Source organism: Notamacropus eugenii, chromosome 6 (genome assembly GCF_028372415.1).
Source record: "Notamacropus eugenii isolate mMacEug1 chromosome 6, mMacEug1.pri_v2, whole genome shotgun sequence".
Classification (NCBI taxonomy): Eukaryota; Metazoa; Chordata; class Mammalia; order Diprotodontia; family Macropodidae; genus Notamacropus; species Notamacropus eugenii.
This window is the reverse complement of record NC_092877.1, coordinates 47,018,457-47,043,152: the sequence shown is the minus strand read 5'-3', so window position 1 is coordinate 47,043,152 and position 24,696 is coordinate 47,018,457. Positions and strand designations below refer to the sequence as shown.

At 42.9% G+C, this 24,696-nt stretch overlaps 1 protein-coding gene across 1 annotated transcript; it reads left to right on the top strand.

Annotated features, from left to right (window-relative positions):
- The first annotated feature begins 10,320 nt into the window (after window positions 1-10,320).
- LOC140510946 (C-type lectin domain family 4 member K-like) lies at window positions 10,321-19,485 on the top strand. Its single transcript, XM_072619895.1, has 6 exons — window positions 10,321-10,629; window positions 12,573-12,689; window positions 14,473-14,571; window positions 15,734-15,885; window positions 16,324-16,442; window positions 19,164-19,485. The coding sequence occupies exons 1-6, from the start codon at window positions 10,575-10,577 to the stop codon at window positions 19,351-19,353; spliced, it is 732 nt and encodes a 243-aa protein (XP_072475996.1). The 5' UTR covers window positions 10,321-10,574; the 3' UTR covers window positions 19,354-19,485.
- The last annotated feature ends 5,211 nt before the right edge of the window (window positions 19,486-24,696 follow it).

Below are 24,696 nucleotides of genomic sequence, written 5' to 3'. Positions count from 1 at the left end.
CAACCTGGTTTGGACCATCTTCCAAAATGGTTTACTGGGGTATGGCCGCTGCTCATGCTGCAGCTTCTTGGAGCCACAGGTGAGAGTTGGGTGGAACAGGTGAACACCAAAGGTGGAAAGAGGTCCCTAAAGGGCTTGGCAATGCTGATAGTAACAATACAAAGTTATGATTCCCTGAAAGCTATTTATAGACCAAAAACCTATGGTGCATCACAACTACTCAGGGCTGATGGAACCACCTTGATTAGCGATAAGGACATGATCCTAGAGAGATGGGCTGAACACTTCCATGGTGTTCTCAACAGACCATCATCAATCAATGCTGAGGCCATTGACCGTTTACCTCAGGTTGAAATCAATCCCTTCTTAGCTGAACTTCCAACTGAAGAAGAGGTTTTGAAGGCCATTAGGTTCCTTTCATATGGCAAAGTACCTGGTGCTGATTCTGTCCCAGCTGAGATTTACAAGGTAGGGGGACCATTGTTCATACCAAAGCTGACTGAAATTTTCCAGGTTATATGGCAAGAGGAAATTATCCCCCCAGGAGTTCAAGGATGCCTCCATTGTCCATCTCTATAAAGGTAAAGGGAATAGATTGTCCTGTGACAATCCCAGGGGGGTCTCTCTCTTAATCATTGCTGGAAAAATTCTTGCTAGAGTCCTCCTTAATAGACTGATCCTTCACCTGAAAAATGGTCATATGCCTGAGAGCCAGTGTGGCTTCAGAAAGGGCCAAGGAACAGTCAATATAGTGTTTGCTGCCAGACAACTCCAGGAGAAATGCCAGGAGCAGAACAGAGTTCTGTACACAATGTTTGTAGATCTGACTAAGGCCTTTGACACTGTTAGTCCTTTGGATTTTCCTTCACAAAACTGGGGAAAGTTTAGTTTCTTTAAAGAACTTAAAAAAGAGAAAGTTGGTGTTCTTTTGAAAAACTGTTTGGCCTCAGTATCACCTAGAGGGCAATGAAGCATGGCCCATTTTTGGAACTTTAAAAATCAGTATTCTTTTGCAGTTAGAATTATACTGCCACTGAGAAGGAAAATGATCTTTGTCGAGCTCTCTCAGAACCCTGTTCTCAAGAAAGATATTAAGATGCTCCTAGTTAGAGCTGCCCCACAAAGGGGCATGGGGATCAACTGGACATTTTAGATGGCCTCCTTCTTATGGCCCCCAGGGCTTCCTCTCCCAGGCCTCCATTCCCACCACCTCCCCAGTTTTTATCCCCACCTCAATCTCCCCTAACCCCAACCACAGGTCTTGCTGAGGGGCCTCCTTCTATGGATGATGCCCATTCAGGCCTCAGACCCCACCCCCAAGGCAGTCTCTGGAGTATCTTCTGCTCTGACCTCTTACCTTCCTCAAGTGCCAGTTGACCCTTCCGCTTGCCAGCCAGATCCCCTGGCTTTGCAGCCTAAACCAGTTCAGGCAGCATTCTCCAGCCCTTGCCTCACAAGAAGTGGGTCTTCCTATATCTCTTTCCAAGCGCCTTCATGACTTTTTTCCCTGAGAGAAGTGCCTGCCTCACCTAGTGAGACAATTAGAGTGTATGTCCCATTCTCCATCTCAGACCTCATTCAGGTTAAAGAGAAACTGGGGAGATGTTTGGAAGACCCTGCTAAGTTTACTGAGGGTTTTAGGAACACATCCCTACAATCTGAGCTTTTTTGGGGTGATTTTCATATCCTTTTCTCTACCTGTTGTACCATTGAGGAGAAGAGGAGAATCTGGAAACAAGCCCAAAATCTGAGGGATCATTTGACTAGCACTGATCCCCCAAAATATCTCCCTGGAATAGCTGCTGTTCTCACTAGTGACCCAGGGTGGGATCATCCAAAGAGTGAGGACAGAGGAAAGAAAGATCATATAGTAATTTTCCTGTTAGAAGGCCTGAGAATTACATTTCAAAAACAAATAAATTTTCAAAAAATATGGGAAATTACTCAGGGTTGAAAGGAAAACTCTGCCCTTTTTCAAGACTGGCTAGTAGAAACTATTAAAAAGTATACAAATTTGGGTCCTGACTCTATAGAAGGGGCAGCAATTCTTAGCATGTATTTTATTAATCAATCTGACCCAGACATTAGGAGGAAACTGTAGAAATTGGCAAAGGGACCCCAAACACCTCAGGCCCAATTACTGGAAATGGCCTTTGGAGTCTTTAACAACTTTTCCTTGTTGTAGCAAAGGAAAAAGATGAAGGGAAAGTTCTAGAGACAGAGAACATGCTTGATTCTTGGCTGCTGCCGTAGCCAGGAAAAGATCCCTCCAGGGCACCCCCTCAGAGGGCCTTTCAGGTCACTGTGGGCTGGAAATCTCCTCCGCTCTGTTGTTCTCCACTTCTGTTGCTCCAGAATTTTTTGATAGTCCCTCTCTACAGGTATTTTGTGGGCTGTGTGGGGAGACCCTGTGTAAGTGTGTCTTTCTAGTCCACCATCTTGGCTCCACACCCTGCACCCCCTTAGAGGAAACCCAGCTGCATTGACAGTGGGGAAACCTGCTTTCAATGCCACAAGGATGGTCACTGGTCCAAGGAGTGGCCCTCCAGGGCGCACCCCCCCCGAGGGAACCCCAGGAACTGATGCCTTGTAACCGTACCCATGTGACCAGATGGGACATTGGACAAAGGATTGTCTCCAACATTGAAAAAGTAGTACTCTTTTCAGTACCCTGTCCTCCAGTCTTCTCAAGACTTGGACTGGAACAGTAGAAAAGCTTGAGGCTTGGCAATGCTCCCACTTTCTCCATCTCTCATGTCTAGCCCTGAATAAAAATCAAGGCTAAATGTAAGGTTACCCACTTTAATATGGCTACATTCTCTATTTTAACCAGTTACTCTAGCTCTGCCTGCCTCTCCTCTGGTCAGGTCATGGGCATTGAAGGGGAGATTAAGGGATATCTGCAGGCATCCCCACTCCACATTCTGTTTGAGGATCTATTGTTTAAACACTCCAATGTGTTCTCTTCTTGCCCTGACCCCTTATTAGGAAAGGACCTGATGGTGAAACTGGGGAATCAGTTTTTTCTAGTTAAACCTCCCATCTCCCTTTTGCCTCTTCACCAGATCCCCTCATGTTCACTTGAAAGTGTGGGAGACAATCAGTTAACTGTTTGGGATCTGGGATTTCCTGGGTGAGCTACTTCTGCCACCCCAGCCATTGTTTGCCTCCAAGATCCTAAAGTGACCCCATCAAAGTCAATATCTAATTAAGCCCAAAGCCTGGGAGGCACTGCAACCATTAATTACTCAAGGCCCAACTGAGACCAGGCTAAAACTTCTGAGACTTAGAAAACTAAACCTAATCTAGAAAACCTTTTCACTCTGTGTGTTGATGAAAGGATAGGACAGACTTTGGGAGTCTTAATCCATTCCTTAGGACCTCACCCCAGGGCAGTCTGTTTTTATTTACTCAAAATATGCTTTCCATATTCTACAAGCACATGGAGAAATCTGGAAAGAAAGGGGCTATCTGACAGAAAAAAACTCCTCTATCAAACATGTCCTTCTATGTTTTGGCCTTGCCGTAGCCATCTTTAATGCTCTCCAGAGAAATTGTCTTTTCTCTTTACTCCTCTTGTGCCTGTTTGGTCCATATTTGCGTAACATTCTTGTCAGGTTTGTCTCTTCCACCGTAGAAGCCATCAACTTCCAAATGACTGCTCAGGCTATGTACCCCTTGAACAGGACCCATCGAGGCAGGGACAGATCTATGCCCCTTGCCAGCAGGAAGCAGTTTCAAAAACCAAGACCTTCACCCCTAACCCCAAAAGAATGTGGGTCCTATTTGTTTGAGGGAGGAATGATGGGGTTCAGACTCTGGGAACCTCTTTAGACTCTCCTTCAATCTTCCCATTTAATCTGGCTTTTCATACCCAAATCTGTTACCCTTAACCTAGCCTGGCCCATTCTTGATTACATCCCATCCAAGCTCTCCATTGTCTGATACCTCCCAATTAGTTCCAGCTGTTTTCCACCCTTGATTACATCACTAGTTACCCCAGTCCCATCAAGATCTTCCTTAAACCCCTCCTCCCAGACTACCACCCCAGATTTCTCCCACCGTCTTTCTGTATATAAGCTCCATCTCCCCTTCATGAAGGCACTCAGATTCATTCCAGCTCTGATTCTATCTAGTTGAGATTCTATCAGGCCCTCTTGTCAATACAAGCATCACAAATAGTGGGGCTTCTTAAGAGTCAACCCAATATGATAAATCTTAAATAAGCTTTATTTTTATTTTGGCTGAAAGAAGACTTGAGTTGAATTTATTCAACAGGACCCGGCATGTCAGTATTTTGGGGTCCTAAACACCTCTGACCTCAACAATCCCAGTTTGAAGGCACCATTTTGTCCAAATTCTTCATTTTATGCAGAAAGAAAATTAGGGACACAGAGACTCAATGGAAGAGCTGAGCTGCCCCTGATTCCCCTACACCTGTTCTGCTAACTTGAGAGCTTCAACCTACTCTGCACCCCAATTATTCCCATCCTTGATCTCAAAGACTTTCCTGTTCTGCCCTGCACATCTGGTATTGCCAGAAATGAAGCAGCCCTGAACCCCTCCATCCTGACCCTTGGTTCCTCCAAGCTGTCAAGACTGCTCCTCCCTCACTGGAACCTTTCCTCATCAAACTGGCCTTTTTTGAACCAATCCCCCATTTCCTATCATGGCCCCACCCTAATAAAGGTCTAACCAAGGACAGAAGCTGCTAGGGAGCTTGGCTGGGGCATGATCTGGGGAGAAGGCATCCACCCCCATTAACTTCTCTTCATCCTGCTCAAACAGGATTGTAGCAGAGGAGGGTTTCAAGCTGACTCAGTGGTAGTCTGGATCAAAGTGAGTTGTCTTAGACTGAAAATCTGGCCACCTGAGTTCTGGAAACTCAGAGCTGTCTCCACATATCATCCATCAGCTTCTTTTTGCCACCCAAAGAACCACCAATCTTCATTCAAAAAGGGAAACTGAGGCTCAGAGAAGGGAGGGAAGGTTCAGGGAAAGTTCAGGCTCACCTAGAGAACTAGGGTCTGGGAATATTAATCAGCCTGATTTCTATAACCCTTAGAAGGTCACAGTGATGGGGTACAGGCTCAAGCCAAGACCTTTTCCCCTTGGATGGGGAGGGCTTTTGTCCCATTTATCTGAAGGGCCCCCAGATCTTCTATTTAGCATTCTTTTGATAGTCCTCCCTTTGATCCTATTACCAGCCACTCCCATCAGGAGCCTCCCTGGGTTTGATCTATGGAGACCATCCCTGGGACCCCAGACTACCTGGAAACACCTGCTTCCAACCCAAGCCCTCCATTGTCTGATATCTCCTGACTGCCTCCAGCTGTTTCCAACACTTGACCAGTCACCCCCTCCTTGTACTTCTCCTCAAGACCCTCCTTAAACCCCTCCTCCCATCACCCTAGACTACCAGACCACCCCTAGATACCTTCTACAGTCTTTTCTGTATTTAAATTCCATCTTGTCTCTATGAAGGTGCTCAGATTCAATCCAGCTCAGACCCTGCCTAGCTGAGATTCTACCTGGCCCGCTTGTGAATACAAGTGTTACAAATGCTTAGGCTCCTTAAAGAGTCAACCCAGTAAGGCAAATCTTTAGTAAACTTTGTTTTCTTTGGCTTTAAGAAGGCTTGAGTCAAATTCATTCGAGCAGGACCCGGATTGTTGGTATTTTGGGGTTCCCAGCACCCCTAAACCTCACAGCAACTTGGGAGGGAGCTAGTGGTTCCTCTATAAATACATTAACTAGAACTTAACTAGAACCTCAGTGCTGTTTGATAATCCTTTTATTTTTCCCTGGTTTACTCACAATCTTACACCCCATATTGTTTATTCCAAAATTTCTCTTCTGTTTACACACAAACACACACACACACACACACACACACACACAGAGCAGAGTTGGCAAGGAAACTTGCCTCCTACTTTCTTGAGAAAATAGATGCCTTTTGCATATCTTCTCTGCTCCAGAATCACATCCCTTTAGCTCATCTTTCTTTTACTTCTAGCTCCGAAGAAAAGATGGTCCTCCTCTTACTAGGCTAACCTTGATTCTATCCCCTCAGTCTCTGCAACAGAAGAGAGTCATTCAGTGCTCATCTACAATCTGACCAGAAGTAGCCAGGGAGATCTGCCCCTCCCATGTGCCTAAATGTTGAGTCACCATATCCTAGATCTCAAGAAGTTTTCCTAAGATGTCCCCAAAAGCCTATGTCAGGCAGATGACCTAGTATGACTCAAGATTTTTGAGTAGAGGAACGACATGGTCAAATTAAACAAATTCATGGATTTCTAACAGGTCACCAATGTGTATCTAAGGAGATGGGAGACTACCCCTAACTTCTGAATATAGTGTCAGGGTGACCACATTCCTTTTTTAGAAAAATATATTATTTTTTCCCAATTACATGTAAAAACAATTTTTAACATTCATTTAAAAAAAAAACAAACAGTTCTAAATTCTATCCCTCCCTTCCCCCTTCCCTGACAGAGTAAGCAATTTGTTATGCATGTGCAATTATGTAAAACATTTCCATATTAGTCATTTTGTGCGAAGAGGGAAAAAGAGAGAGAGAGAGAGAGAGAGAGAGAAAGAGACAGAGACAGAGAGAAGAGAAAGATGGAAGGAAGGAAATTTAAAAATGGTATGCTTCAGCTTATATTCTAAGAAATAAAAATCCAAGACAATTCTGAAAGACTCGTGATGAAAAATGCCATGCACCTCCCGAGAAAGGACCAAAGGAGTCCAAATGCAGATCTAAGCATACTTTGCTTTACTTGATTCTTATTTCGGGGGAGGGAGGGCTCTGTGTTCTTTTTTCCAAATGGCTAATACGGAAATATGTTTTACATGACTGCACAGATATAATCTATATCAAAGTGCTTGCCTTCTCATGGAGAGAGAAGTTGAGGAAAAGAGGGAGGAAATATGGAACTCAAAAATTATAAAAATTAATGTTAAAAATTGTTTCTTGGATAATTGAGAAAAAATAAAATGAAAACTTTTTTAATTAAAAACTTCTACTACTTACCTCAATAAGTAGTAGAGCTACTCACTGTTATGAAGAGCTACTTACAGAGCTGTTATGAAGAAAGTTCATTGTGAAGTTTAAAGTTGTGGCATCTATTATTTTTATTATCATTTTGTTATCTTGTCACTATCATCCTTGGCCAGTAACCACATGCTCTGACCCCGTGTAGTGTTTTCACACTCACATGAGGAAAAGATGGAAGGCAGAATGTTAAATAGCTGCAAGGATGGGTCTAACCTGGAAAGAAAGAATTTGTCTTTTGTGAACTTTGGGGATGATCTCCGTCAAGTCAATAATTCTGAATTTTTGAGTTGATAAGGACCCTATCTGTCAACTAAGGAATTATATAGGAGAGGTAAATAGAGCACTCAAACTTTTTAATTCAATTAGGAGGTTCTCTGATTGACTAAGGGTGAGCTGGGAAGTATAGAATGAACCAATGAGCTCAATCTAGGTGGACCAATTACAAAATCAAAGTGGGATGTTCTGAGGGGGAAGACAATAATCTTGTCTGTGGCCATGTCTGAGATGAGATAGATTTTACCTGTAATTCTAATTACCTTGACCTGGTGTATTATTTCTATGTCTGTATGTTTTTGTTAGCTATTTGCCAGGAAGCACTATTAGCACAGCTAGGTGGTCCAGTGGATAGAGTGCTGGACCGAGAATCAGCGCAACTCATTTTCATGAGTTCCAATCTGGCCTTAGGCACTTTCTAGCTGTAGGACCCTGGGCAAGTCACTTTGACCCCGTTTTTCTCAGCTAGAGAAGGAAACCAAACCACTCCAGTATCTTTGCTGAGAAAACTCCAAATGAGGTCAAAAAGAGTTGGACACAACTGAAAAATGACTGAACAGCAACATTATCACTCATACTACTCTTGCTTTCTAGGCAGCTAAGTGGCACAATGGGGAGAAAACCAGGCCTGGAGTTGGGAAGTCCAGACTCAGACAGTTAATAGTTGTAGAACACTGGGCAAGTCACCTAACCTCTATTTGCCTCAGTTTCTTCATCTGAGAATAGGTGTAATAATAGCACCTATCTCCAGGGTTGCCGTGAGGATCAAACCAGATTAACAGTATAAATTATATACATACACATAGGGCATAAAGTAAAGCACTAAGCACAAAGCCTGGCACATAGTAAGTATATATAAATGTTAGTCATTGTTGCTTGTTATTACATAATAGATATTATTATTCACATAGAATCAATTTTTAAAATAATTTAAACAGAAGAGAAATCCAAGATAGTAGAAACATGTTCAGCACCCATCCCCAAATAACAATCTCCAAGTTTCATGCCTTAGAAACAGGGGAAAAGCTTCTCTCCTCTCTCTCCCTCTCTGTCCCTCTCTCTTCCTCTCTCTCCTTCCCTCTCTCCCTCCCTCTCTCTCTCTCTCTCACTCACTCTCTCTTTCTCTCTCTCCCCCCTCTGTGTATCTGTCTGTCTCTGTCTCTCTGTGTGTGTGCCTATCTCTGTCTGTGTGTGTGTGTGCCTATCTCTGTCTCTGTGTTTGTTTGTGTCTGTCTGGCTCTGTCTCTGTGTGTGTGTGCCTATCTCTGTCTCTGTGTTTGTTTGTGTCTGTCTGGCTCTGTCTCTGTGTTTGTGTGTGTCTGTGTGTGTGTCTCTCTCTTTCTCAATGAAGTAAGAGAGGATATGTTCTTTGTTAACAAGCATGCATAAGTTCTAAGATTTATCCTACTGCTTTTGCAGTTTCACGGGGAAAATCTGAGAAAACAATCGCTGGTAAGATTCATCTCTAGGGTTGGGAAAGGTCTGATAAAGCTTCTGACATAGTCAACCCTATGTGGCCAAGCACCTGACTCTGCCTCAAGCACCCCCCATTCCTGCCACTTCTCTGCAATCTCCTTAAGTCCAGGAGAGTGCTGGGACTGTTGAGGTGCCAGTACCTTCCTCTTCCCTCCAGAAGTATCCTCCACCACAAGTCTTGCCTCTTGGTGCAATTGTCCTGTATCATGAGTACTCAAGTTGATGGGAAATGTCATTGGAAGTTTCTTCCAATGAGGGATTACTACCTGGGCTTAAATATCCTGAGAGTACAGTCATCTGAAAATGACCTTACTATATCTTCTTGGGTTTTTAAAAATTAATTTATTTTTCAATTTTCATCACTTCCATAAGTCCCCACTCCCTTCCCGAGATGGCATGCAATCTTATATGGGTTCTACACATATATCTTTATTAAACACATTTTCACATCAGTCATGTTGCGTAGAAGAATTAATAAACTCTCAATGACCCCATTCATGTTGTTGGTGGAGAGGGAAAGAGGGAAGTGAGTGCAGTCTTCAGGGCTCCAAGGATGAGTGGACCAGCAGGAAGAAAATGGAGACAATAGGGAAACAAGGGAACAGATCTCTGAATTTAGGGGTCTAATGGGCCAGAGGTCAGGGAAGTCAGAAGGTTCAGACACATCTCATTGGGGTTCAAAAATTAGGCAATGTTTAGAAAGTAGTGAATTAGAAAAACCCCTCTCCCCCAGGACCTAAAACTCCAGCCATTCCTTCATGAGTCTTCCTAACCTCCAATACCCTTCATTCTAACCTTGGCTCTTCTCCATTCCTGCCCCTCTGGACTCTTGTCTATTGGTCCATTAAAAAAGCCAATCCAAGTTCTCTCTCTGCCCCTGAGACAGACCTTTGGCACCAGAACCACACATTCCCACAGAATCACTAATCACAACCTTGCCAGCAGTTAATGTGAGACTAGCTTTGTGACTCTGGGCCATACTAGAGCCAGCTTCTACAGGCTAGAGAGAGCTGCGTGTTAAGTTTTCAGTGTGAACACATACACCTGAGAAATCAGCAAATGCTACAACAAGGGCTTTATCTATTGTTTTGTTGATTGTCTAAGCTAAAGAAAGTAATGGAGAAAATGTTAATAATATAGTTTAAACTTAAACCCATGTCATGTGTACATGGATTTTTTTTTTCCTGGAGAGCGCGTTGTCAAATATTTGTCAGCATCCTCCTCCAATGAGCAAAGCATTTCAACTCTCTTGGCTTCTAGGGTCTCATCTATGAAATGAGAAGAATCATATTTGCACCAGAACCTCATAGGAGTTTTGTGAGGAGAGCTCCTGGGGTGACAGAGAGGCCAAGTCCCAAAAGCTCTTGTATGAGGTGGAGATACAACCCCTTCACATAGTAAAGTCCTGGTCTGAGAGGGCAGACTCAGCAGAGTTCCAGCTCCAGGCGGAGTCAAGTTCATACTTCCCATTTCTATCAATAAATAAATGTGTCATGAGAACATAGATTTGGAGTTAGAAGGAATCTCAGAGACCAGAATTCAACCCACTCATTTGCAGATAAGGAAACTGAGGATCAGAGAGGTTAAGTGATCTGCCTGATGTCACCCAGGTAGTAAGTGTGAGAGGCAGGATTTGAAATGAGATCTTCAGACTCCAGATCCAGAGTTCTTTCCACTGGGTTGCCTTGCCTGAAGTGGTAGAGAGCCTATGTTGGCAGCATCTACTCAGGGAGCTCAGAGACCTGCATGACTAAAAGACCAGATGGACATCGAAGCTACTGATTCCATGGCAGGCGATCAGCAAATCTGGTCCCAAGGTGAGCCCCCTGGAACTGCACCTACCTTCCTGCAGACCAGCTGCCCCTTTTCATCTCTCCCATCCAACCCCTCTCACCAGATGCAGGAGTTCCCCAGCTCTCTGTTGCCTTGTGACAAGAACCTTTCCACATCATTGCTAGATCACTTCTCTAGGAAGTCCAATGCCAAAAGGTCAAAATCCAAAGCCCTCAGCCTGGAAGTCCCAAAATCATAAAGCTGGGAGGAATTCCACATGGTATCCCAATGTAGGGATCATTAAACTGGCATGAGATTCCACATTCCGAACAAATGGTCATCTAGCTTCTTCTAGGAGACCTCCACTACCTTCCAAGGCAACTCATGATTCAACTTTGGGATAGCTTGGAATGGCAAGAAGTTCCTCCTAATATTGAGCTCAAATCTGTCCCTCTGCAATTTCCATTGATTATTTCTAGTTCCTCCTTCTAGAGCCAGGCAGAATAAGGCAAATCCTTCTACATGACAGCCCTTCAAATATCTGAAGATAATTACAATATCCAAGCCCAGATATCCTCTTCTCCAGGCAAAAATAATATCCCCACTTTCTTTAGTATAGTCCTTGATGCAATCACTGTTCTGCTTGCTTTCTTTTGGACATATTCCAGTTTGGGGATGTCCTTTCAAAAATGTGGGTTCTTCCACAGTGTGGTCCCACTGTACCTTCCCAACCTTACTTCCACTTTTTGGGTGATAGAGGGTGATGGAAGACAAGGGTCTTGGGTTCTTCCTCCCATATCTTCCTTATTGTGGAGAAAGAAGGAGAGCAGTGACTTTTTCTTTGGCCAAATCTCCCAGGAAATTTCAAAGAACTTGGTTCCATTTTTGGTTTGTGAGGAACAGAAAAAGTTGGACTTGTGTTCCCCTGTTCTGGACATGCTCTGCCTGAAGGCAAGGGTCAAGTGCTCACTGTTCCCTGAGATCCCTCACATCCCAACCTACAAGTTCCAGAGTCTCAACAATCCAAGCAGAATGCCAGGCCTTCAGCTTTCTCATTGGAAGGCAAAGCTCTCTTCCATTGGGAGGATGGAGGTAGGGACTGGTGTAACAGGGAAGAGGAAAACAGAGATGGCTTATAACAGCTACTATGAGGAATTCAGTAGGGAGATTCTCAGAGAAGAATGAAATTATTCCTATGTAGTGGTGATGGCCCAGTTGAGATTAGGTAACATAAATTGTAGCAATTAGTTGGCATAGTTTCATGACCTCCTCCAACAGCATCTGATGGCTTTGGAGTAGTACCATAGAAAGTAGATGGTGGAAGTAACCCAGGGTTGGTGTTTAGCAAGGTGTGAGAGAGGTCATAGGACAATGGAGCAAGGGAATCAAGGTACATGAAAGAGTCCAATTGAACTGCTTCACAGGGATAATAATATTTGTACAAGACAGAGCATGGGCTTTTCACCTTTTGTGTATGTCTTGGGTAATAGAGTGAAGCCTCTGGACTTCTCAGAATTATGATTTTAAGTAAAGATGTAATTATTTCCTACCCAAGTTTATGGATCCCCTGAAATCTACTTATGGGCCCTTAAGTGGCCTGTAGATCTCAGGTTAAGAAGCTCTTAGCTAGAGGTAATGTGGAAAGAGCACTAGATTTAACATTAGAAAAGACTTGGGTTTGAATTCCCCTTTCATCAATTTTTTAAATTTTGTATTTGTTCGTTATTAGAATTATTAAATTAAAAGTATTAAATTTAACTTTTTAAAAATGTACTAATGCAACAGACATCAGTGAACACAAATATTTGCATATACAAAGAAATGCATGGAGTAGGAGGGTGAATTGTACATAAGGTCATGGGTCTCTACAGTGTGCGGCTCAAAGGGGAGGGAGGAAGTAGATAATACATTTAACACGACAATAACAACAGCAACATCTTAGAATGCCAGGATTGTAGCTAGACCTGAATCTTTCTCCTCCTATAAGGTTTCTTCTCCAAGGCCAAGATGCAATTAAGCCCTGGGATGCAGCAAATGGTCCGAGGAGTCCTGATCCTCCTGTCCTTGGTCGTGATCATATCCCTTGTGATTGTGGCTGCTCAATGTGAGTAATTCCAAGAGTTCTTGACCATGGTTCCATGACTCTACCCCAAATTGGGAGGAGTTCTGCTGGCAAAAATGGTCAGGGAAGTGCAGGACCCAGAAGAGTTAGAAGAGGTCTTAGTAGGAACTTGGAACTTGACCTGGACCTTGGTTGGGCATCATTCTTGACTGGTGCAGGTAAGGGATGGAGGGGAGACTCACACCTAGGGACTCAAAACTCAGAATCAAGAAACTCAATTTGTCTCTCTGTCTCCTTGTGTCTTTTCCTCTCTGTCTCTGTCTATCCGTCTTTCTCTCACACATGCACACCATGTTTAACTGGAAGGAAGCTTATAGAATATGTAGTCCAACTTCTCATTTTTGGAGATGAAAAAACTGAGCCCCAGAGAGGTATTGAGAGAGCTGGACTAAAGGGTCTGTAAGTTCCCCTCCAGCTCCAAATCCTACAAGACATCATGATGAGATTGAAAGAGTTCTGGATGTGGAATTAGAATACCTGGGTTTGAATTCTGCATCTCATCCTTCCCAGTTGCATGACCCTGGATAAATCTCCTAACCTCTCTAGCTCAGAGGTATCCACACTGCCTGTGCATCAAGGACCACTGCATACTCCTCAATCTTCCTTCCCTGTTCTGTACTCTCCCATCTTGTCTCTTCATCATCCTTAACCCAGAATTGTCAGCAGGATACTGAACTTCATGAAGTTCATTTCTCTTCACACCCCTCTCACCCCACCCTCCCCTTAGGTGAGATAGGAAAAAGTAGACCCTGTCGCTAATATGCAGAGTGACCTGCCCTTCTCTGGGCCCATTCACTCCTCTGTAAAATGAGATCATGTCATTTTCATCTATCCCTCCATCCCTCCTTCCTAGGGTTCTTATAAGGATCATAGAGCTATAGAATTTCAGAGAATGAAGGGACCCTGGAGGTTTTGTTCAGCCTCTTCTTGAAGTAATGGAAAGAGTCTGGATCTTGAAGTCAGAAGACTCAGGTCCCAGTTTCATTTCTCTCCCTTCACTAGCACTGTGACCTTGAAGAAGTCTCTTCTCTTTCTAAGCCTCAGTTTCCTCATCTGTAAATTGGGGGACTGTATACTAAAGACTTCTTCTAGCTCTAACCTTCTTTGAGTCTGGAATAGTAGATAAAAGAGTGTTTTGAAAACTATGGATCAGAGTATATAAGCAAGATATCACAAAGCAACACTGTCCCCAACTCTCTGATCTAAGAGGCTTCACTGATCACTACCAGATGAAAAGAATTCTGCTTGCCATTTCTGCATATTATCTTATCATTCTCCCATGGTCCTTCTTGGGTGACTCGGGCACAAGGTCCAGTAGCCCTGGGAAAGGGAGGATGTCTGAGTTTTTCATGGCCCATTCTGTGGGAGCTGGAGTGAGGGGCTTCTAAAGGAAGCCAGTCTTGGTTAGCCAGTCTTTCTATCCAAGTGCAATGAATTAATGAATTGGGTATTAGGAAAGAAAGTGAGTGCCCTCAAAGAAGCAGAAACCAAGGCCCAGGTCATCCTGGCTGTGCAATTTCTGGTAGTGACACAGAAACGTCATGTCCATTGGGTTGTTACATCCATTGGGGAGGTAGGAATACAAGAGGAGATCCAAGGTCTTTTGCTGAATAGGAATCATATCCCCATCACTTCCTAAAGTCCAACCAAGGAGAGGGTTAAGTCATTAGTTTTATATTATTTCTCTTCAAAGACAGTAATTTCCCTGAATAACCCCTGAGAATCCTCTTACCATCACACAACTACCCTCAGAATGTGATTCCAGGTTCTCAGGCAAAAAAGAGTATGAACCTGGAACTCAAGACTCTGAAGGACTCTTGGAAGAAGATCAATACCACCTACAATGTCCTGAGACAGCAGCATGGTGAGTCTCCCCTTTTACGGTCTGTAGGGGGAAAACCACAGCCAGAATTCTCTGTGAACTCCTACCTTTGATTGCTCCTGTTGCTACTACAGCTCCTCCACACCCTCAGAATAACTGTGGTTATTTGCATGTGCCTCCATGCTCTCTCAGTTAAGTCATTTTCATGTGAATGAAGTTCCTACATATAAAGCATCTGGGTCACCCCAGCTTGCACATGGACTACTCACCTCAACAAACTTCCCCAAGTTCAAAGTATTTCTGCATACACTCAAAAACTATATCTGATGAACCCCCACCCAATATGTTTATTTTTACTAATCAGCCAGAGGACACAACTGGTTCAAATCAAAGGTATTTTAATGAAATATTAGAAAGATCAACAGTAGAACATTTCCTCCTAGGGCATACCTCCTACAAATATATAAACCATCTATGGGAACAGCAAATCTATTTAGAGAATATACATGGAAGGACATACCCATAGGGAAATATGTATCTAAGGTTCGTTTGTGTACAAGCAACTTGTAGGCCATCTGTATCTCCTGGTGATACATCTTATTGTTTCCTCTTGAACCTGCTACAAATTGGGTCTCACAGAAAGTATTCCAGAGATCTCTTAGTGACTGCTGTGTATCACTAGCACCAGTGATCAGTTTCTTGGTTCTATGAGGCACTGACCTGCTGGATATGTGGTTTCAGGGCTTCCCTCTTCTATCAGCTTCTATCAGCTTCAACTGAAGTCCTCATCTGGGGATTTCCTGGTTTTTCTTCCAAATGAGAAGTGGGTCCTGCCTCCTCTCTTTAAACTTATGAATCAAAAGTTTCAGTTTCAGTGAGGAACACCTAGACATCAGAATGGGAAAGTCCTTGGCTATTTTCTTTCATAAGGAAAGGAAGCTGTTAGACCCTAGAGGTATATAATGGGGGGAAAAAATAGTTCTGATTATAATGGGATAGCATTCAGGTTTCATATAAACTAGGCTGAGGTGGGGATGGGAAATGCTACCTATATTAATGTCAATATGGCACCTGAAGATTTCTCAAACTGTTATATATTCTTATACTAATTTGCCCTAAAGCCTCTTTCAGTCTGAAATCCTGTGAAATTCTTATCCCCTCTGCTAAGAATTCACCTTCTCTCTTCTCTCCTCCTTCTCCCAAGAGAGCCTCATGGAGAGAGTCTCCCAGAACTGGAAAGTTTACAGTGGGAGTCTCTACTACTTCTCCTGTGATATCAGATCCTGGGAGGAGGCTGAGAAATTCTGTGTATCCCAGGATTCCCACCTGGCATCTGTGACTTCTGTGGGAGAACAGGTAGGAGTACTCTCATAATTTGTGACCTGGGTGTTAGGTGAGGGACCAGGACAAATGACTTTTTAATATCTTGGAATTCCCCAGTTCTAGCACATGGCAGAGAAATAGACTCCTTTCCCCTGGGGAGACATTTATTTACCTGGGGTCATTACCTGGGGTCCTCAGAGCCCCTCCTCAGGGGACCAACTCAATCTCCGACTTCCTCATCCTCACTCCTGTCATATTGTTCTTCCTTGTTCTAGGACAGGAGTAGCAGCCATAAGTGATGTCAGCCCTAGATAGGAGAGTACTATGTCCCATCAGCCCTACCCCCACTCCCTCCCCTACACTCACCCCTGGGATTACTCAGAGACAAACACAGATAGGCCAACAAATGAATGCACACACATACATGCATGAACATATTAATAGCATTTTCTCTGTCAAATTGTTCCAAAGGAATTTCTTTACAAGACATTGAAGGGAGAGAGACATTGGATTGGGCTGAATGACAGACACACAGAAGACACCTGGACCTGGGTGGATGGGACCATTTATGATGCGGTGCAGAGCAAAGGGTGAGTCTAGCATTTCTAGTCCTCCCCAGCTCTTCATTCTCCAGTCAACTATACTGAGATTCCAGTGACTTGCCCCACTCCCACCTTCTAAGAACAATTCAGAGGTAATGAGGCGAGTTGGAGTCCGGTCCTGATTATAACAATGGCTGTTTATATTAGTGTGTGTGTGTGTGTGTGTGTGTGTGTGTGTGTGTGTGTGTCTGTGTCTGTGTGTGCATGCACCTGCACACAAATATAGTGCTGCTTTATTCAGAATAGACAATAAAACACTTGGGAAAGTTGTATGTGTCTGAGACTCTCCAACACTGATGGGGCAGAGTTTCAGGCAGTTGCATCTCAGAGACACAGCCCTAGACTGGTTGAGAGAGTCAACACTACATCACAGACACATAGAGTCCTTTCTGGAAGTTTAAGGTACTAGGGAATGCGGAACATCCACAGCTGTTCTCTCCAGTGGGATAAAGAAACCCACATGACTCCCTCCCTTGGCCACCTTGCCAAGGTTAAGGAAAACATAAACTAAAGGGAAGACTTAGAGGAATCCCAGCAATGCAGCCATGGATGCCCTGGACTCTCTAGGTTTCCCTGGACCTGAATCTCCCTGGGTCTCCACAAGCATCCAAGCCTGTCATAAAGACAGCCAATCTACTAACGAGTAATAGGCTCAACTCTTCCTCATCAACAACCAATCAATCAACAAGCATTTGTTAAGTACTGACCACATTCCAGACTCTGCTAGTTGCTGAGGATTAAATATAAAGAAGGAAACAATCCCTACTCAAAAGGGACTTGCCTTTTCTTGGATGGGGGCAGAGACAAGTACATATTATACATACATATATGTGTATATTAGCATAAATATAAAGTTAACAAATACAAATGTATGTGTGTGTGTGTGTGTGTGTGTGTGTGTGTGTGTGTCAAATATAAGGTAGTTTAGGAGGAATTTGGAGAAAGGCTTCATGCAGAAGATGGAGCCTAGGAGCCCTTTTAAAGGAAGAGAAGGATTCAATGAACCAGAGGTAAGGAGGAAGTACCTCTGAGACATGAAGGGTAGCCAGTTTAAAAGGCATAGGGATAGGAGATGGAATGTCATAAACAAAGATCAGAGAAAAGAGCATTTTGGCCAAATCAAAGATTATAAGAAGGGGAGTAATATCCAGTGAGGCTGGAAAGGTCAGCTGGACCCCTGTTATGATGAGCTTTAGAAGCTAAACAGAGGAGTTCTATTTGATCCTAGAGGAAATAAGAGCAGTTAGGTGGTGTAATGGATAGTGTGCTGGGGCCTGGAGTCAGGAAGACTCATCTTTGTGAGTTCCAATCTGGTCTCAGACACTTATTAGCTGTGTGACCCTGGCAAAGTCACTTAACCCTGTTTGCTTCAGTTTCCTCAGCTCTAAAATGAGCTGGAGAAGGAAATGGCAAACCACTCCAGTATCTCCTCCTGGGAGGAGGAAACCATAGACTTTGGTTGAGTAGGTGAGTCACATAGTAAGATCTGGGCATAAGGCAAATTACTTTGGCAATAGTGCATAGGAGAAACTTGAGTCAAGGAGAACAGTTAGGAGGCTGTTGCAATAGTCTAGGGATGAGGTAATGATGGCCAACACCAGGGTGGCAGCTGTGTGAGCGGAGAGGAGTAAGATGCTGGAGAAGTTGAAAGGTGGCAATGACAAGATTTGGCAACTGATTATCCCCCACAACACACAGTTCTGATACTCCAATGACAGCTCAGTTGAGTTGCAAATGGCTACACACACACACACACACACACACACCAGTCATTGTGATGGCTGCTGAGCTCAATGCTTCAAGCTTTGCCTCTATGTCTGGCCATGATTCTGGCCCAAGTGGCAAGTGTAACCAGATTTGGAATCAGAGCATCTGCACGTGAATTCAAAACATGAGCTCATGTGACCTTAGACAAGTCACGTTCCTTGTCTGGGCATCAAATTCCCCTATCTTTAAAATGAAAGAATTGGATGAGAGGCCATCTAGGCTCCCTTTCACCTCCAACCCTTCTGTTCCTAATATTCTGTCAGTCTGCTCCAGTTCTAATTCCTGCCTTCCCCAGATAGCTTGTATTCACTCCTTAGAATCGGACATCTTAGAATCACAAAATAAGTTGGAAGGAATCTCAGAGGTAAATGAATCCACTGACTATGAACAGCAATTGCCTTTCCAACATCCCCAATAAGTGATGATCCATTTTTCACTTAAAGATTCTCAAATGATAGGAGCTCACTTTTTTTTAGAAATTCATCCCATCCTGGAATCACTCTCGTTGTTAAAGAGTTTTGTTCTTAATCGTAATATCTATTTAATGCTTCAAGGGTTACAAAGTACAGGCTATCAAATTCAACCCTCATAACCAATCTGTCATGTAGGTGCTATTATTATCCCCATTTTACAGATGAAGAGACAGACTGACAGAGATTGTGACTTGCCCACACAGTTAATAAGTGTCTGAGGCTGGATTTGAACTCAGGTCTTCTTGCCTCCAAGTCAAGTGTTCTATCCACTATGCCACCTACTGCTCCTAGTTCTGTTGTGGGAGGTCAAGCAAAACAAATTGAATCCCTTACCTACATTAAGAATTTCAAACACCAGAAGATAGAAACCAAGTTACGTAACAAAACAATAAGATTTCCATCCAGATATTGAAAGGGTTCATTAATCTCAGTCTCTGGAATGACTTCCTCTCTACCATCCATCATCTAGATTCTGGATGCCAGGACAACCCACCAACTACCAGGGGAAAGAGCACTGTGTGGAGATGAAGATGGAGGCTCTCACTTCCTGGAATGATGAGAACTGTGACTTAAAATACAAATTCATCTGTGAGAGTCCTCTTGGGTCATCACACCCGGACATCTATGTGGGTACTTTCCAGCCTGAAACAGAGCTGTAAGGGCTCCAGTTCTGTACCTAGATCCATTTCTGAGATCCAGTCATCATGTACTCCCAGGTTTTCACCCTATGACACTGCCATCAGTCAGCCTTGGGAAGCTGCAGGAATTTCAAAGCTTGGAAAAGGACTCAGACCCAGAAAGACTTTTCTCCCCAATCCTAAGATTTGTCCATTCTCAGAACTCCAACCTCCCACCCTCAGTCATAAACTCACTGGATGTCAGAGTTGTAAAAGACCTCAAAGATCAAGTCCAAGCCAGTAGGATACCCCTCTAGAAAAACTCCTTCATCATCTCCATCTCATAGAATCCCTAGTATCCTTCAAAGCATAGCTGGTCTCATACACACTCCTTGAGACCTTTCTTTATCCTCCAATGGCTAGCATTCTCTTCCTCTTGAAAGTGTTCTGAATTACTTTGCATACACTTTTTACTTATTTTTACATGTTGTATCTCCCCATTTGAATATAAACTCCCAATGCCCAAAAAGCTATGAAACTGTGCAGTCTAGTAATACTGCTACTAGGTCTGTATTGCAAAAGAGATTTTTCAAAAGGGGAAAAGGATCGATTTGTACAAAAATATTTATAGCAGCTCTTTTTGTGGTGCCAAAGAATTAGAAATTGAAGGGGATGCCCATCAATTAAATTGATAGGGTATATGGTGGTAATGGAATGCTTGTTACTGTGCTACAAGAAAGGATGAGCAGGTGGATTTCAGAAAATCTTGGAAAGACTTGTATGAACTGATGCAAAATGAAATAAGCAAACCCAGGAGAACACTGTACAAAGTAACAGCAATACTATACAGTGGTCAACAGTTAATAATTTAGCTATTCTCAGCAATACAATGCTCCAAGACAATTCCGAAGGACTCATGATGAAAAGTACCATCCACCTCCAGAGAAGGATCTGATGGAGTCTGAATGCAGGGCAAAGCATACTATTTTTAACTTTCTGTATTTTTTCTGTTTTTTTTTCCTTTGGGTCTGTGTCTTCTTTCACAACAGAACTAATATGGTAATATTTTTCATGACTGAACATTTTGCCTATACCAAATTGTGTACTGTCTCAGGGAGGGAGGAGATAAGGGATAGAGAGAGAAAATTTGCAAGTCAAATTTTTTAAATGAATGTTTAAAAGTATCTTTACATGTAACTGGGAGGAAAATAAAATATTATTTTTAAAAGAACATAAGCTCCTTGAGGGCAGCACCTGTTTCATTTTGCCATTGTGTCCTCTCACCGAATATGTCTTGCACATGCTCAGGGCTTACTAGGTGTGTTGAGTTGAACATCCCTGTCTTATTCATCATACAACTTCTGTGTAAAGAAATTACCTTCCAAAGCATCCTTAAATGCAAAAAATAAAATACATACAATTACAAAGGAAACCAATTATGCTGAATGACATTTGTCAAAATTCTGTGGCAATCCCACCATCCCCAGGTTAAAAACCTTTGTCTGGGAGGATATCCAAATCAGTTGAAAGATCTAAAGAAGCAAACACCACCTGGGCATTTCATACCTGAATTTACATATTTGAAGAGGTGCCCTGTGAAGAGAGATTCCATTTTTCCTGTTAAACTCCAGAGGGCAGCACTGGTAGGCACTTTAGCCCTAAAGTAGCTGGATGGAATTTGCAGGAAGGCAGATTTTAACTCCATGAAAGGTAAACCTTTCTAAAAAATGAGAGCTGCTCAAAAGAGAAATGGGTTTCCTCATAAGGTAGTGAGCACATTCATAGGCAAAAGTATTTAAGTAGAGCCTAGATGACCATTTGTACAGGTCAAGTTAAGGTTAGACTAGAGGGGATGGCCCCTGGAGTTCCCTTTTGGCTCTGAAGTCTGTGGAGGCTTCTATTAAATCTGTTCATAGTCACCTGACTTTCCTGGCTTGCCTCTGGGAACCAAGCAGTTTAATAAGGAGTTTCAATCTCCCACTGTTCTCTCCTGGGACAGATAAATCCCTTTTTCTAGGGCTGCAACAGGGAGCTCTAGACCTGAAATGAAGGGAGCGGAGTTCTATAACTAAACAGCTAAAATAACTTGGGGTAAATAACCATACCACCATACCCCCTCCATTTGTCCATCTATAAAATGGGTGGCTCAAGGTCACAATGTTATTGTGAGAATCAAATGAGGCAATAACAATGCTGCTAATAGCTAATATTTATATAGCACTTCCTATGTGCCAGACACTGTGCTTAGCATTTTACAGATATTATCTCATTTGATTTTCACAACAACCTTGAGAGGTAGGTGCTATTACTATCCCCATTTTATAGATGAGGAAACTGAGGGAAAGAGAGGTTAAGTGACTTGTCTAGGGTCACACAGCCAGGAAGTGTCAGAGCCCAAATTTGAATTCAGGTCTTCCTAACTCCAGGCCAGTGTTCTCCAGTGCACCTCCGAGATGCCCCATACTACATATGTAAGGTGCTTTACGATGATTCCCCTTGGTACAGCCAAGTGAACTCCAGTATTTTTCAAAGTAACTTTACTCAGAAACTGAAAGACCAAAGAGAATTCCGCACTGATTTCCATAGTCCCCTTGCAATACCACCTCATGTTCCAATTCATTCCTTGCCTCCATCTGGAACTTTCATTGCTGACTTTAAGGAACTTTCAACAGGTGGTCACTTCAAGCGATGAGGGTCCTTGAGTAAATTCTACTGCCTTGACCCCCTGAGTCCTATCTAGGGGAGGAAGATCATGTGAAGAAAGGTTTATTAGGCACAGTTTGGGTTTGAGTTTCCCTGAAGGAAGATTCTGAGATCCCTTGGAGAGAGGGATCTCTCTTCTTCTTCTTCTTCCTTTTCTCTTCCTCCTCCTCCTTTTCTCCTTCTTCCTCCTTTTTGTCTTTCTCTTCTCTTTTCCTTTCCCCTCTTCCTCTCTCTCTCTCTCTCTCCTTGTCTCTCTTCTCCTCCTCCTCCTTCTCTTTCTTCTTCTTCATCTTCTTCTTTTCTCTTTCTCTCATTCTCTCTTCTCCTCTCTTTCTGTCTTCTCTCTCTCTTATCCCTCCTCCTCCCTCCCCCTTCTCAACATTACAGGGGAAAGAATGCTGGATTGTTTACATCCTGCTCTGATACTTATGACTTGTTTGACCTTGGACAAATTGTCCAGTCTCTTTGAATCTTGTTTTCTCATCTATGAAATGGAGGGTTTACACATTTGTCAGCTGAAGTTCCTTCCAGTTGTATATCTCTAATTCTATTTCTGCACTCCCCCCAGTACTCTCTTGGGTATTTGCCCTCTCAATCCCTTAACGTAACCTGGATTGTTGCAACAGTCCTGAGAGGTAAAGTGGTGTCTCTGGGTCCTCCAGGATTGTAATCACATGTAGCATGGGATGGAAGAAAGGATTAGACTTGAAAACAGGAGAGCTACGTTTAAGTCCCTAATCTACAATGTATTAAGTTTGTAGTTCTAGGAAAGTCACTTCCCTTTTCTAAGACTCAGTTTCCTCAATGATAAAATTAGGATGTTAAGGGCAGGCCTGACTCAGGCCCTGTTCATTCAGGTTCTATGTTGGAATGTACTTGTAGGTCATTCAACAGTTAATGAAAATGAGATCTGCTTAGTCTTAGCAAAGAAAGAATATCCAACCAGGATACTGTAGCACTAAACTTGGGTAGATCTGTACACATGCATGCACACACACACTATTTCCCTTTGTAATTGGTCTGGTCAGCAGGGCAAGATGTAGTGATTTTCATAGTCTTGGGACATCTGCCAAGTATGAAGAGCCCCAACTCCACCTAGGTGGGTTTTTAATGTCCTTAGGTGACCAATATGACAAAAAGCTCCCAGGAAGCTGTCAAAGGCTCAAGCCTAGGACCCATGGGTCAATTAAGTCCCAGGAATATCTTTGTCACCTTTCAGGAAAAAACTGGCTTAGCTCATGTTGCAAGAGGAGGGAGGAATCCTGGTACATATTGGTCCTTTCACACAGGATACTGGATTTAATGAATTCTAAGGCCTTTAATGTTTAGGGGACAATAGAGTTCTGTTTTCAACCCATAACTTTCCTACTCTTTGCTTTTTTGGAGGCAGAAAGAAGCTAATGAGAAAATTTGCCATTAAAAGAGCTAGATTTCGAAGACTTTCTGATACGGATAGACATTCAGATAAACAACCATTTGTTTAAACAAATCACTTGCTGTGTATAGAGCATGGCACCAGGTATCGAGGGAAATTCAGGTTGAGAGGGGGTATGATCTCTGTCAACATGGAGCTCACAGAATAGGAGATTTGGAGGGGTAGGGATAAGACACAAACATAGGTAGTAATTAACAGTAACAGCTAGCATTTATATGTTATTTTAAGGTTTGCAAAGTGTATTACATATATTATCTCATTTGAGTTAGCTATAATAGACAATATAACATAAGTATATCAGAGACATGCAAATAGAGTTAAAATGTAAAGTCTGAGGATGAAAGTAGTTACTAATTGGAGTGATGAAGAAATACTTTCTAGAGAAGGTGGGAATTGAAGTGGGCTTTAAGGAGTTTAACAGGCAACAAGAAGAAGAAAGGATATTCCAAGAATGGGGAAAGGCATAGAGTGGGAAGAGTCCAAGAGGGAAGTGGAGGCATGAGAGAAGAAAAGGGTCTAGTTTGGCTAGAGAGGACAGCAACATAGCAATGTAGAAAGGAGCAATATGTGTGTTCATCCTTTGTTGCTGAAAAAGACCATGCCATCAGAGAAATGATGACATGACTTGCACTTGACTTTGTTTTTGAGTGAGAGAAGGCTGTGCTGGTCACCAGCCTCACTTCTCCTCCAGAGCCATCCGAATCCAGTGACCAGATATTCATCAAAATGACTGGAGATGACCCAGGATGAGGCAAATGAGGTTAAGTGACTTGCCCAAGGTCACACAGCTAGTGAGTGTCAGGTGTCTGAGGGTGAAATTTGAACTCAGGTCCTCCTGACTCCTGCACTGGTGCTCTATCCACTGCACCACCTAGCTGCCCCAGAAGGAGCAATATAAGGTAATTCTTGAAAGCCAAAGGAGCCCCAGATCATAGAAGCCCTTCTAAATTGCAGAATGACAACTTTATTCAGCTGCCAACAAGCAGTCTGATTATTTTTTGAGAAAGGGAGTGATGTGACCAAATTTATATATAGGACAGATCATTCTGTGACAGTATAATGGATAGATTTGGGGGGCAAGGGAGGAAGGAGAGAGTGAAGGCAGGAAGTCCCCAAAAAGAAGCTATTTCAATAGTCCAAGAAGTTATTAATAAGTGACAGTGCAAGGAAAGAAGAGGAAACAGATTTACCAAATGTCACATAAGTAGAATCAATAGGCCTTGATGTATTGGCCTATCTTAGAACAC